General features: G+C 45.5%; 1 protein-coding gene across 6 annotated transcripts in view; it reads left to right on the top strand.

Moving 5' to 3' along the window:
- Positions 1–14,151, top strand: part of crppa (CDP-L-ribitol pyrophosphorylase A) — a 599,604-nt gene that overhangs the window by 220,818 nt on the left and 364,635 nt on the right. For 5 of the 6 annotated variants that reach the window (XM_072509159.1, XM_072509161.1, XM_072509160.1 and 2 more), the window contains one exon: positions 9,129–9,221. In XM_072509159.1, coding sequence (XP_072365260.1) covers positions 9,129–9,221 — 93 coding nt within the window. The remainder of the gene's footprint in view (positions 1–9,128; positions 9,222–14,151) is intronic. The other variant, XM_072509158.1, reaches the window with a different exon arrangement.

Below are 14,151 nucleotides of genomic sequence, written 5' to 3'. Positions count from 1 at the left end.
ATTAAAAGTTGTGTGTCAGGTGAACTCCATGATACACTTTGGGATTCTCTAAACTCTGGCCTATAATAGGAACAATAAATGTGTGCACAGCCCCCATCTCAAAACATAGAGCCTCAAAAAGCCTAGTATTGAGTGCACGGTGTTCAATGAAATTCACAACCTTCACAATTCCTTTCAACACCACTTCAAGATCGTATGGAGTACCTTTTAATGCCTCATGGTGAATAAAGCAATGTTTCCAAACAATGTCCTGACCAACTGCCTCCATAATCCTTATTGTAACTCTGCTGTTTTCCCCAGTTATGTTGGCTGCCCCATCGCATGCGATTCCTCTGCAATGAATCCAGTTGAGCCTGTACTTTCCAACCATGTAACTACTCAACGCTTCAAAAATCTGTATGCCGGTTATACTGGTTGGTAATGTCAGGCAGCACAGAAAATCCTCAACAAATTCATTGTGCCAAACATGCCGAACAGAACTAGCAAGGTTGCACAATCTGAAACGTTTGTACATTCCTCCAGTTGTATTGAGAACTTCTGTGCTGACCTTAAACAAGAAATAAGCTTGACTTCAAAATTCTCACCAGCATCACAAATTTGATGAGCCACTGTGTATCACTAAGCGGGATGCATTTCAGTTTTTCAGCTAACCTCTCATCTCGGACCGTACTAGCCATATCTAATGCTGCAGGGAGAATTAATCTCTCTGCTATAGTGTGGGGCATTTTCTCGTTAGCTGCACGGTAAGCTGCCATGTAAGAGGCTAATTGTGCCATGTCATTCAATGTTACATTTCTAAGGACTTCAGCTGAGGATTTGTCCTCAAATTCGCCTTTGAAGTTTTGAGAGTTTAAAACTCTGATTCACCAGTTCTTCCCTGCATATAAGACACAAGGGCCGGGATTCTCCGAGCCCGTGTCGGCTCGGAGAATCGGAGATGACGCTGAGATGGCCAGCGCCGTCGGTCCAACGCCGGGACACGATTCTCCGCGACCGGAGAATCGGCGCCAGTCGTGCGCGGTCGGGTGCTGAGGAAAGAGGCCCCTGCGGCGATTCTCCACGGTCGACCGGCTGAGTTCCCGCTGGTGTGGTTCCAACATGGTTCCACCCGGCAGGAGCTTGGACACGTGGCCGCGGTGGCCGTCCTGGGGAGGGGGGATATCAGACTCCGGGGGGCCTCCATGATGGTCAGGCCCGCGATCGGGGGCCACCGATTGGCAGGTGCGCGAGATCCAGGGGGGCCCACCTTCTTCAGTGCCAGCCCGCTGTGTGATTCCACCACGTTGCGCGGGCCTGGCACAGAAGCGGCCGCCGCGCACATGCACGGACCCGCGGCCGGCTGCTGCACGCGTGCACGGTCCCACGGCCGGCAGTGCAGGGCTGTGTATGGTGCCGGTGCTGCGTGCAGTACTCCAGGGCCGTGCTGGCCCCCTGTGGGCCATGGAATGACTGGGCCAGGAGGCCCATTGACGCCGGCATGAAACACTCCGGTGTTTAGGCTGGCGTCGACATTTAGCCGCGATTTTAGAGAATTCCGGCCATGGGCTTTGCAACCTGATTTGCATCGGCACAGTTTACAAAGACATGCATCAAGATATCATATTTATACTGCTTTCTTCCCGATTTAAATGTTTTCTTTGTTGGCTGTTTATGTCCCAGTGGAGCTCTGTGCAGAGCAAACACTAGCACTGCTTTGTCCTGCTGTGGACTCTCCTGCGCAGCTCTCTCCAGCATATTCCGTTGTGAGGTCCTGGCCAGGAGGTACACTGCTTATTTGTGTCTCTGGTCATCTCTTTCTTGTAATGAAATTACCCTTCTTCAACCGTCCTCTTGGCCTTGCTTACCAGCAGCTAGTAAATGGAAGAAACTCTTCGCCATGATTTTGCAGCAAAAGCATATACTTACAGGGCACTTGATGTCAAGTGTACATGCAGAGGGTGGCATGTGGCACAGTGGTAAGCACTGGGCCTTCATCGCTGAGGACCTGGGTTCGAATCCCAGCCCTGGGTCACTGTCCGTGTTGAGTTTGCACATTCTCCCCGTGTCTTCATGGGTTTCACCCCCACAACCCAAAGATGTGCCGGTTAGGTGGATTGGCCACACTAAATTGGTCAGAAAACTGCATTGTTCGCATTAAAAATTCGGTAGCGCCAGCCACCATTCTCAATTTAAAAACAGATAGCTGCCTTTGGCCGCTTACCCCGTGATTGGGACCACCGCGGGAAAACCGTGATTGATCGCTCTGTGACCCTCCCGACACCATCCGCAGTCCATCCTCGGGTCGCGACCCATACTTTGAAAAACCCTGACCTAGAATGGTTGAGGCGAATAGTATAGATACATTGAAGTGGAAGTTAGATGAGTACACAGTGGGAAAGGAATAGATTGTGAGGAAATAAGGTGGGAGGAGCTACATCTCTGGAACTATTGCCCACATCTAGCCAGACTGATGAAATAAAGTCCCTCAGATCAAAGAAGGAAAATTTGCAGTCATTCCTAGGTGGGCACAAAACTAAGCAAAATTTGGCACCCTCATTCAAAATGGGGTGGCATGGTGGCACAGCAGTTAGCACTGCTGCTTCACAGCGTCAGGGGCTTGGGTTAAATTCTGGCCTTGGGTGACTGTGTGGAATTTGTACATTCTCCCCATGTCTGCGTGGGTTTCTTCTAGGTGCCCTGGCATCCTCCCACAATCCAAAGGTATGCAGGTTTGGTGGATTGGCCATGATAAATTGCATCTCAGTGTCCAGGGATGTGCAGGTTAGACTGGGATAGGGTGGGGTAGTCAGCCAAGGTAGTGCGCACTTTCAGAGGGTCGGTGCAGACTTGATGGGCCTAATAGCCTTCTGCACTGTAGGAATCCTATGATTCTGTGATTCAATTATATGGGCTGGAGTGGTAATAAGTAAAAAGGGGCTGTTTAGCACAGGGCTAAATCGCTGGCTTTGAAAGCAGACCAAGGCAGGCCAGCAGCACGGTTCAATTCCCGTAACAGCCTCCCCGAACAGGCGCCGGAATGTGGCGATTAGGGGGCGTTTCACAGTAACTTCATTTGAAGCCTACTTGTGACAATAAGTGATTTTCATTTCATTTTCATTTTTCATTCAAATCACCTTGTTGCTGACTCAGCTGTGATTCTGAGGTAGGAAGTAAAGTATGCCATTGGTACACAGCTTCATTCTTCCTGTGAGCCATGTTGGATCTGATCTAAAAGTATTTCATGTTGATTTGAGAGCAAAAATCTGTTTGATCTCCAGTGCTGATATTACTCACCTTGCTGACTCACCGTATGGACTTTACAGGTTGCATGTCCCTGTTTGTCAACCTGCTCACCTGAAACCCAGCTGCCTTGAATTTTTTCAGAGTGAATCTTTGGCTCCGCTCTGGGAGAAAGTCCTGCCCTTGAGAGATAGCGACCAATCTGATTGACAAGCAGCTCTGCAGTTCCAGTGACACCAGGATCCAACGGAGGCTTCTGTAGCGATTGCAAGTGGTCCCCAAGACCAAGTGAGGGAGACCAGATTTAAAGTTAAGTCTGGGATTTTGGTCTGGCCGGGCTGACAAACCCCAGTGAGAGTGGAAGAGATGGGTAGGGGGCCTGCTCTGAGAGGCAAGGGGAAAACGGGGTTAAAGCCGGTGGGGGAGGGACTATGATCCTGGGATGTCTCCAATATAGAGAACCCTCAAAGGTGGTACACTCCTTCCTGCTTGACGGTGAAAGCTGCCCGGATACCCCCCTTATCTCTGCCTTCCTTGCTGCGCGTAAAACGCAGTGGGGGTGGAATGCGACCCTTGGTTGGCCATTAATTGATGACTTAAAGACCTCAATAGACCTCTGGACCGACGGGCTGCCTGATGCTTGGCTACCCACCATAATATGCAAGACAATTCGGGGATGGACTGGGACACAGTGGGAAGGCCACTCGCTTTATTTTCTGAGCACTCCTTCAAATGTACCAGTGGAGGGGTCTTAAAATCCAGCTGCAAGACATAATTTAGCAAGCATGTTTAACTTATAACAAAATGTGATTGTTACCTGTTGACTAGGATATATCTAAAGAAATTATGTATGTTGATCCTTGTTGGTCAGAAAACAGATCGATCCATAGGGGCGGGATTCTTCGGCGGTGCCCGCCCGGCAACAGGAAATTTTCACAGAAGGTCAACGGACCTTTACATGGCCCCGTCCCATGTGTACCGATCTTGTTTCGGGCGCAACCAAAGAATCCAGCCCATAGTTTTTGGTCACTTAAAAATCACTTCATCAGTGATTTCTGATGCCTCACCTGAGCAGCCACTGACAGTGAGGGCTGATGTATTCAACCATACATGATGAGTGCGAAAACACAGGCGAGGCTTTACAGCTACCAGGAGATATCAGAAAACCCTAGCTGTTACTTTTCCCTCAAACAGGCCACTCTTCCACTGCTCGCCATCTTTCTCAACCAATCTATAGCCATGAGCATTAACTCAACACCTTTGTGGTTCTGCAGGCTTTATTTAAAATAATAACCTAACTTGTATCTAAATTGTTCTGAGGGCACTAAGATTAGGGTTGGTTTAGCACAATGGGCTAAATAGCTGGCTTGCAATGCAGAACAATGCCAGCAGCGCGGGTTCAATTCCCGTACTGGCCTCCCCGAACAGGCACCGGAATGTGGCGACTAGGGGCTTTTCACAGTAACTTCATTGAAGCCTACTTGTGACAATAAGCGATTATTATTATTTTTATTGGCTGGTTAAGATTTGATTTGTAAAACTAAACAGAAAATGATTACTATAAAATCTACCGTGAGTCCATATTAAACGCTGTTCTGAAACAGCTCTAATTACTGTAAACCAATCTATTCAACGTGTTTTAAATCATCTGTTTTCAAATCGGGACATGATTTCCATGATATAATGAGAAGCAACTTGATTTGGTTTTCCTGTTGTGCTGATGGCATGTGCAAATGAGATTGTGTTGAATGATCAGACTCCTTGAGGCCGATTGCTAATGTTTCAACAACAGAAGCAATTAATTCATCCCTCCGAGCCATTTTAAAGCTACTTCAGGAAACAAAGAAAACTATTTGTCTTTCCAGGTCAATTGGGCAAGCTAAATAAAAGATTAAGCATTTTCAGTGCTCCAGTTTCACTAAACAGTATGTTATCAGGTTAATTTAAAAAAAACAATGTGAAGGGGCAAACTGGCTATCCTTCCACTTGCATTGCTGTTGCATTGGGAAAACAAGCGCTCCATCTGCAAACTGTGGAACTCGCTCACAGGCCAGTGACCGGATGCATTTGGAATGAGAGGAAGCAGCTGTTACTTTTTACAGCTGTAAGTAATATGCAGCCTGGGCTCTTTGTAAACTTCATAACAAGTCAGGAGTGAAGTAATACGCAACATTAAGAGATTGATATCACCTTTTCCAAGCAATCAGCATTGCCCCACCAGCAGTGGCCGTGCTTTCCGTTGCCTTGGCCCGAAACTCTGGACTTCACTCCCAACACTGCTCCAACCTCCCTTTCCTCCTTTAAGACACTCCTTAAAACCTTGCTTTTTGATCAAGCTACTGGTCAAATGTCCGAATAACTCCTTTCGTGGCTCTGTTTAAAATGTACTGACCGCGGGCGGCAGGTTGGCACAGTGGCTATCACCGCTGCCTCGCGGCGCTTAGGACCTGGGTTCGATCCCGGCCCCGGGTCACTGTCGGTGTGGAGTTTGCACATTCTCCCCGTGTCTGCATGGGTTTCACCCCCACAACCCAAAGATGTGCAGGATAGGTGGATTGGCCACGCTAAATTGCCCCTTAATTGGAGAAAAATAATTGGATACTCGAAAAAAACATTTTAAAAATGTACTTACCAATGTACTGTGACATTTTATTATGCTAAAGGAATTACATAAATGCAGGTAGGTGTAAGTCTGCTCATAATGGATATCCTTGCATTCTTTCAGCCATTTGACCTAAGGTGCAAAAGATTGTGTCAAGCTGCTGCCGAATGTGCCGTAAAATTGGACCATAAAATGCTAATGTGACAATGCATTTTAATAATAATAATCTTTATTATCACAAGTAGGCTAACATTAACACTGCAATGAAGTTACTGTGTAAAGCCCCTAGTCGCCACATTCTGGCGCCTGATCGGGTACACAGAGGGAGAATTCAAAATATCCAATTCACTTAATTTATTCAAAAGAGTGTATATATGTCAAAGAATAAAACTTGATTGCTTTTTATGTTGTAAAAAAGAGGATAAAAGTCAACTTTGAGTATGGACACTTAGATTTACTTGAATTGCCACTTTAAACTATGTGCTGAGTCATTGGGTGCGACTTTCCTGTCACATCCATCTGGGGAATGGAAATTCCCACCTGAGGTCAACGGACCATTTAATAGTCATTAAATTGCCTGTCCTGCCTGCATGATCCCCGCAGTGGAAGTCATCGGAAAATGTACCCCATACTGAATACATGAGAGAGATTGCTGCTGCCTTCTTTCTGCTCCCCTAATTCCCTAATCACAAATAATTGGAAGGAAACTTAATAAAAAGCCCATGGAGGTCTTGTGGTGTAGTCGTAGTGTCCTCTGGGCCAGAAGTTCTGGGTTCAAGAGCTACTTCCAGGCTTGATGGCTACTGAAGATGTGTTCACAACGTGGCCAAGAAGGTAAATTATCAGCATGTAATCTATTGCTTCTTAGCATTTTGGCGAAGATGGGCATGGGATCAGGCGTAATGCCTGGATCTGGTATATCTCTCTTGTGGAGACCATGAATTGGATTCAATTTGAATTGGTTTTTGGAGCAGGCAAGGGGCTTGATTCGGGGTTCACCCCTGTCCACACTCTGAGCTCTAGCTTTGTAACTCTGATAAAGTAATGGATTTTTAAAAAAATTATCAGCCTGTAAATCTTTTTTTTAAATAAATTTAGAGTGCCCAATTCATTCTTTCCAATTAAGGGGCAATTTAGTGTGGCCACTCCCTGCACATTTTTGGGTTGTGGGGGCAAAACCCACACGCCACCGTGCTGCCCCTGAAATGAATATTTATAATTTGTAAGTACAAATGTACAGGGGCATCTGAAAGTGTCCCATTGTACAGGCTGAATTTTATGCACTCTGCCAGCGGATTTGAAGACCCCTAGGGGGCAGGTAAAATTCAATGGATGGTTTTCCTGCAAACTACCCACTCACCCTGACGCAGCTGAAACTTTACTGGTGAGGCTTCAGGCCCACCCTTGTGCCCATTTAGGCTTTTAAACAGCTAATTAATGGCTACTAAATGGCCCCATGTTGCTGGTATTTTACTCAGGATTACAGGGACGGTGTGGAATGTCTGGCAGCTTTAGCTGTGTGGGCTGATGTCAGGCAAGTGGGGAGAATCTACTTTGCAGACCTACTGAGCCCATCGGAAACAATGCCCAAGGTTGTCCCCTCGCTTTATTCTTCTCCTCGGCATCTTGAATCTGGCTTCCACACTAAACCTCGTTCCCTCACTGAGAGCTGTCCTGACCTCGGACTTACCTGGACACCATGGTGTAGTGCGACTGATTGTAGCTCCAGCAGTGACTACCACTGGTGCTGTGGGTTCAAAATAGCTGCCGGCCATCTGGCTGGCTTGTAGCTTTCCCGAGATTGGGACGGAAGTCTTGCCTTAAAGCAATTAAACTACAACAGGATATGTATTGGGATCGTGGGTGGGCTCCCCTTGGACCTTGTAATGGGGGTTAAGGGAAGGGTGGTGGTGGTGTCTGGGGACCAGGTTGCCCTGCAAAATCCAGCCCCATACTGATCTTGTTTGCACTTGACGTAATGTTAAATTTGAACTGTTATGTAATGTGTCTTCAGAAAGTTTATGAACAAAGTATATTTCTGGAACAACAATTACGCACTGAAGGCGCAGTGATGTTGTGAACCATGTTGGGGTGGCACAGTGGCACAGTTGTTAGCACTGCTGCCTCACAGCTCCAGGGTCCCAGGTTCAATTCTGGCTTCGGGTGACTACGTGGAGTTTGCACTTTCTACCCGTGTCTGCGTGGGTTTCCTCCGGGTGCTCCGGTTTCCCCCCACAGTCGAAAGATCTGCAGGTTAGGTGAATTGGCGATGCTGAATTGCCCCGTAGTGTCCAAAAAGGTTAGGTGGGGTTACTGGGTTAAGGGGATAAGGTGGATGCGTGGGCTAAAGTGGAGTGCTCTTTCCAAGGGCTGTGGCAGGCTCGATGGGCCAAATGGCCTCCTTCTGCACTGTAAATTCGGTGATTCTATAATTCTCTGTCAGTGAAGTGTTTTACTGTTTATAATGTGTGCTGCAGTAGTTGCTCTTTTACAACTTAAATAATAGCTTCCTCAGTAGCAGTTAGATTTACTTCATAATATTCAGTGATCAGAATTTAGAAGATGAATGTTATGAATGAGTAATTAGGGGCAGCACGGTGGTGCAGTGGGTTAGCCCTGATATCTCACGGTGCCGAGGTCCCAGGTTCGATCCCGGCTCTGGGTCACTGTCCGTGTGGAGTTTGCACATTCTCCCCGTGTTTGCGTGGGTTTCACCCCCACAACCCAAAGATGTGCAGGCTAGGTGGATTGGTCACGCTAAATTGCCCCTTAATTGGAAAAAATGAATTGGGTACTCTAAATTTAAAAAAAAATGAATGAGTAATTAGAAATTATGCATTATACTATGATTTAAATATTTTAAAAAATGTAATGGCTGAATGTGTCGCAGTAATTTAGAGATGCTCCATTCAATACACTAATTAACAACATTTTCTGGGAGGGTGGGATTAGTCTAAAAGACTTAATGTTCCCAGCCTCCTTGCTTCTGGAAAAATGTACAATGACTGAGATTTTGATCAAGCCAGGCATTTGTGATTAATTTTTCAAAGGAAACTTTTATGTCAAATTTACATGTGATAGTTCCCAAAATATGTAAAGTTGTATTTTCGTAAAGTTTTTGTTAAGATTGTTCTGGAACTTTAACACAGTGCACCATATCTATTTTGTGTCAAATCTACTGTCTTTAAAGTAAGTTCTTCATAACTATTTTATGTGTAAGCAGTATCATGAGCTGTCCGTGTATGCTTCTGATCGGGTTTTCATTAGTGTCTTGCAGTTCTCTGATCCCTTCATGTTTCTCTACCAGCAGGTGGATGTGCTGACATGGTCACTGAATAAAGAGAGCCAGTGTATTCAGGCCATCTCCTCAGGCCTGTATTATAATTTTATTTACATTAATGTGAGTATGAATGTCAAAATTAAAGACACTTTTCAAATCAAAGTGCTGGTGAGCAACTCTGACAGAAGCAGAGATTCACACTTTTCAAGATTTCTACACTGTATTTCTTATTTGACTTGTGGTAAAGTTAAGATGCTGGCATTCCTAAAATGGAAACTAAAGTTTCTGCTTTTGTTAAGTAGCACTGACCGGGATATTGTTTCATTACCCGATTTATACTGGTTTCTGACCTTTGCTTTCTTGGAGTTATTTGTGTGATGCGTGTGTGTGTGCGTGAACCAGGATTCCAATCCTCCTACATTGGCCTGGAATCTCTTGGGAATGAGGATTGATTTCCCAGACACTGCTGGTAGTCGCACGGTAGCACAGTGGGTAGCACTGTTGCTTCACATCTCCATGGTCCCAGGTTCGATTCCTGGCTTCGGTCACTGTCTGTGTGGAATCTGCACGTTCTCCCTGTGTCTGCGTGGGTTTCCTCCCGGTGCTCCGGTTTCCTCCCACAAGTCCCAAAAGACGTGCTGTTAAGTAATTTGGACATTCTGAAGTCTCCCTTTGTGTACCTGAACAGGTGCCAGAATGTGGCGACTGGGGGCTTTTCACAGTAACTTCATTGCAGTGTTAATGTAAGCCTGCTTGTGACAATAAAGATAATAATTATTATTAGTAGCCCAGGAAAAAATGTACTTGGTATGGTTGTTTGTGTCTTCAGAAATGCTGAGTACTCTGTAATTGGTTGGTAAACCCTAACTTCACCAATAGTTATTCAATATTCCTCCAGTTGCCAAAAATCACCTCGATGCTGTGTCTTCACAGTTTTCCAACAAGTGATTCACTGGGATCCCATCCTTCTATAACATTTATTGCTTGTATACATCTGGCAGGTACTTAACCTCCTCAGGTTAAATCAGCACCAGTCAGCTCGCCCCCCTCAATGGGAAAAACAGCCTATGGTCATCTGGGACTATGGCGACTTTACTTACGTTTTACCTCTGGCAGTTAACTCGGGAAGTGGTCTGCCGCAGTTTCAGACTTTAACACTGTACTATTTCACTCATTGAGTTTTAAAAACTGATTACATTATTTCATCCTGACTTTTTTGATTCAGGTGGAGCAATTTATATCCTGTGGCAGCTGTCTGTGATGCATCCTCTCTGTATTTTTAATGATACAATGATAAATATTGTAGTTGTAATAAATATATAGACTTTGTTGAAATCTTGCAGGCTTTGAATTATTTAGAATGCAATGCACTCAGCTAGAGATGCTTTGATGAGTTTGATCTTTATCAATAGGGGCATAGAGCACAAACGCAAGGAGATTACGATGAATCTTTATAGTCAATCACTGGTATGGCTAAAAGTGGAATATTGAGGCTGAGGGACTTCAGTTACATGAATAGATTGAAGAAGCTGCGGTTCTTTTCCTTAGGAACAAAAAGTTTGAGAGGACACCTGATGTAGATGTTTGAAATCCTGAGTGGGCTCAACAGAACAGATCGAGAGAAACTGTTCCCGCTGAGAGAAGGGTCATGTGACAAGGGGCAACAATTTCAGATGAATTGGCAAAAGAACCAACAGTGACATGAGGAAAAGCATGTTTATGCAACGGTCGAGTGGTTAGGATCTGAAATGCATCACCTGAGAGTGTGGTGGAGGCAAATTTAATCATGGGTTTCAAAACAGATTTGGTTAAAGCACCTGAAGAGAAAAAGAAACAACTATAGGAAAGGATCAAGGCAGTGGGACTAGCTCAGTTCCTCTTGCAGTGATCCACAATGGACACAGTGGGCAACCTGTGTTATAATCATCCTATGTTCTGTGAATATTTTGCTTTATTCAAAGCTTCCAGTTCAGGGAAAAAAAATCATGAACATTAAGAGTTCATAGAATCATAGAATTTACAGTGCCATTCGGCCCATTGAGTCTGTACCGGCCCTTGGAAAGAGCACCCTACCTAAGCCCACACTTCTACCGTATACCAGTAATCCCACCCAATCTTTTTGGACACTATGGGGAATTTAGCATGGCCAATCCACCTATCCTGCCCATCTTTGGACTGTGGGAGGAAACTGGAGCACCCGGAGGAAACCCACACATACACGGGGAGAACGTGCGGACTCCGCACAGACAGTGACTCAAGCCGGGAATTGAATCTGGGACCCTGGAGTTGTGAAGCAACTGTGCAAACCACTGTGCTACATAAACAATACAGGTGTAACCCCCAAAGAACTTCCATGACCAGCAGCAATCATACAACATATGCCTAAAACCTTGGCCGGGATTCTTCAAAATCCTGGCTAAGTGTTGACGCCGGCGTAAACACCGGAGTGTTTCACACCGGCGTCAACGGGCCTCTTGGTCCAGCGATTCAGTGGCCCACAGGGGGCCAGCATGGCGCTGGAGTTCCCCACGCAACTCCAGCACCGATACACTGCCCTGCATGCGTGTGGTGGCCGTTTCCCCGCCGGTGCCACGCAACATGGCGTAGCGACACAGCGGGCCCGTGCGGGAGAAGGTAGGCACCACCCAGATCGCGCGCGCCCGCTGGGGTTCCGCCGGCGCGCCTGACCGTTGTGGAGGCCCCCCCGGAATCTGATCCCCCCCCGCCCCGTCCCACCAGGACAGCCACCCGGTGGTACTATATCTGAACCACGGTAGCGGAACTCGGCGGGATCTCCGCTGGTCGATCACGGAGAATTGCCGCGGGGACCTCTTTCAACGGCTCCCGGCCTGCGCCGGAGCGGCGTGGCGGGAATTTCCGGCGCCAATGGCGGTGCGGGCTCGGAGAATCCCAGCCCTTGTTTCTTTTGAGCGAAGGAGTTGAAAGAGTCTCTACACCAATTTCATTAATTTGCCTCGCAGGCACTTGTGGGGTTCAAGCCAGATATTGAAACGACAGAAAGGGGAATTGTGGGCATTGCTCGGGGATGGGCTTGCACATTTACCAGTGCACAATAACTTGCATTCATACAGCATAATAGCATCATCAATGCACAAAGCATTTTGTAGAAGGATAGGGGCTCTTTCTCATTGGTAGAATGAAGGAGATTAAGGAATATAAATAGACAGAAACTTATCATTGTTGTGCCCATTTTCTGCCTTGAAAATTACCCATTTTTCAGAGCTGTGCCCTGCACCTCAAGAATGTAGGAAATAAAACTAATGCCAGGTTGGCCTTGAATAACTTATGGGCATGCAGGAGGTTGCCAAAATCTCCAATGAGTTACTTCACATGCTAGTGAGGAACCTAAGGCCTATTTTGGATTCCTTTGAGAAATTCTCCCTTTCGTTTTTTTCAGTTGGAATGTGGCCTAGCAAGCCACACCAGCAAAACTGTTATGTTTAATTTTGTTTAATTGTTCCTCCTGGCTCTGCAAAAATGATGGCTCTTCCCCATTTCTCCTCCACCTCACATCCTTCTTGGCACTTAACAGTGATGTACTGCTAGCAAGTGACGGAAAAGTGTTTGAAATGAGTGAGCTGCCTGTGGTGGTGTGACACATTAGCTTGATAAGGCTAAAAGCCTAATTTCAGCCAGCTTTGGGCCTCCCAGTTCACATGTGCACTGGCTGGAGGAGAGAAACGGTATTACCCTTGCCAAATATTAACAAAAAATTGTCATCTAGGCCTCAGGTTTTCAAGACATAACTGGTCATCAGAAAAAACCCTCTGAGGCCAGTTGTTTGGCCCTACTGCCATTCTGCTCAGGTGCATTAACTTAGCACAGGACAATGACTTTTGACTGTCCTTATTTGGCTCAGTTTGTCCATTGATGTTGATTGCCTCTGCTTTTAGTTTGTGGAGATTTAATGAAACCTTTCAACAGGGTAGTTCTGTAGGTTGTCATGTGACCAATTGTTCACATGATTGAATATCATGTGACCATTCATTGGATATTACATGATCCAACCTCCAAGAATATGTCCAACTTCCAATTTGCCTCTTTTTGCCTAATTTCCCTCAAGCGCAATTAGGAATGGACAATAAAGGTTGGCTTATCCAGCGATACTCACATCCCATGAATGAATTTTTAAAAACTCGAGTTGGGACCTTTCTGAGGAGCATGAAGCAAATACATAGATCCTGTCCAGTTTGAAACTGCTAGTTTCAAGGAGAAGCCTGCCTCTGGTTATATTACTTATTGGCTTCCTGACAGATCCCTCTCAGGAAAATTTGATTTGATTCATTGCTCAGCATGTGCAGTTTGCTATTGGGAAGAACAGATTGATCTGCAATGTTTATTTTAGAAATTTCCAGCTAGGTTGTTTCAACATTAGCTTGGGACATGAATATCTTTAGATGACCAAAAGAGGTATGTTTTAAACAATGTTCCCATAACAGCCTCCCCGAACAGGCGCCGGAATTTGAAGCCTACTTGTGACAATAAGGGATTTTCATTTCATTTCATTTCATGTCTTCAAGGAGGAAAGAGAGCTAGAAATATCAGGAGGGAATTCTTGAGCTTAGAGTCCAGTCAGCTGGAGGTATATCCACCAATACTGGATTGATTAAAATCGGTTTAGGTCAAGAGGCCAAAATGAAAGAAAGGTTGTGTGGCTGGAAGAGATTATAGTGATGAGGAGGGGTGAGGGGATGCAGAAATTTGAAAACATGGATGGTTTACAATTGAGGCAGAAAAACCAATATTGGTCAATATATGTGACCAAGGAGGAGGTACCACAGGGGCAATGATAGTTTGATCAGGTATCAGAAAAGACCCACAATTGATGACGGATAAAAGGAAAGTGAATACGGTGGCCTGAAGACCAATAAAATTAAAGTTTAAAAATATTATGTTTGCTTGTCAAATAAAAGCTTAAAATAATAACCAAAAATTTGAAGAGGAAGGAGGGTGAAAAAAATCCAATGCTGACACCAGGTCTTGCATCTCGACAAATTGTGACAGAGCTGAGTGAAGAAGAAGCACTACC

The sequence above is a fragment of the Scyliorhinus torazame genome, chromosome 6 (assembly GCF_047496885.1).
Source record: "Scyliorhinus torazame isolate Kashiwa2021f chromosome 6, sScyTor2.1, whole genome shotgun sequence".
NCBI lineage: Eukaryota > Metazoa > Chordata > Chondrichthyes > Carcharhiniformes > Scyliorhinidae > Scyliorhinus > Scyliorhinus torazame.
This window is presented reverse-complemented; position numbering and strand designations above follow the sequence as displayed.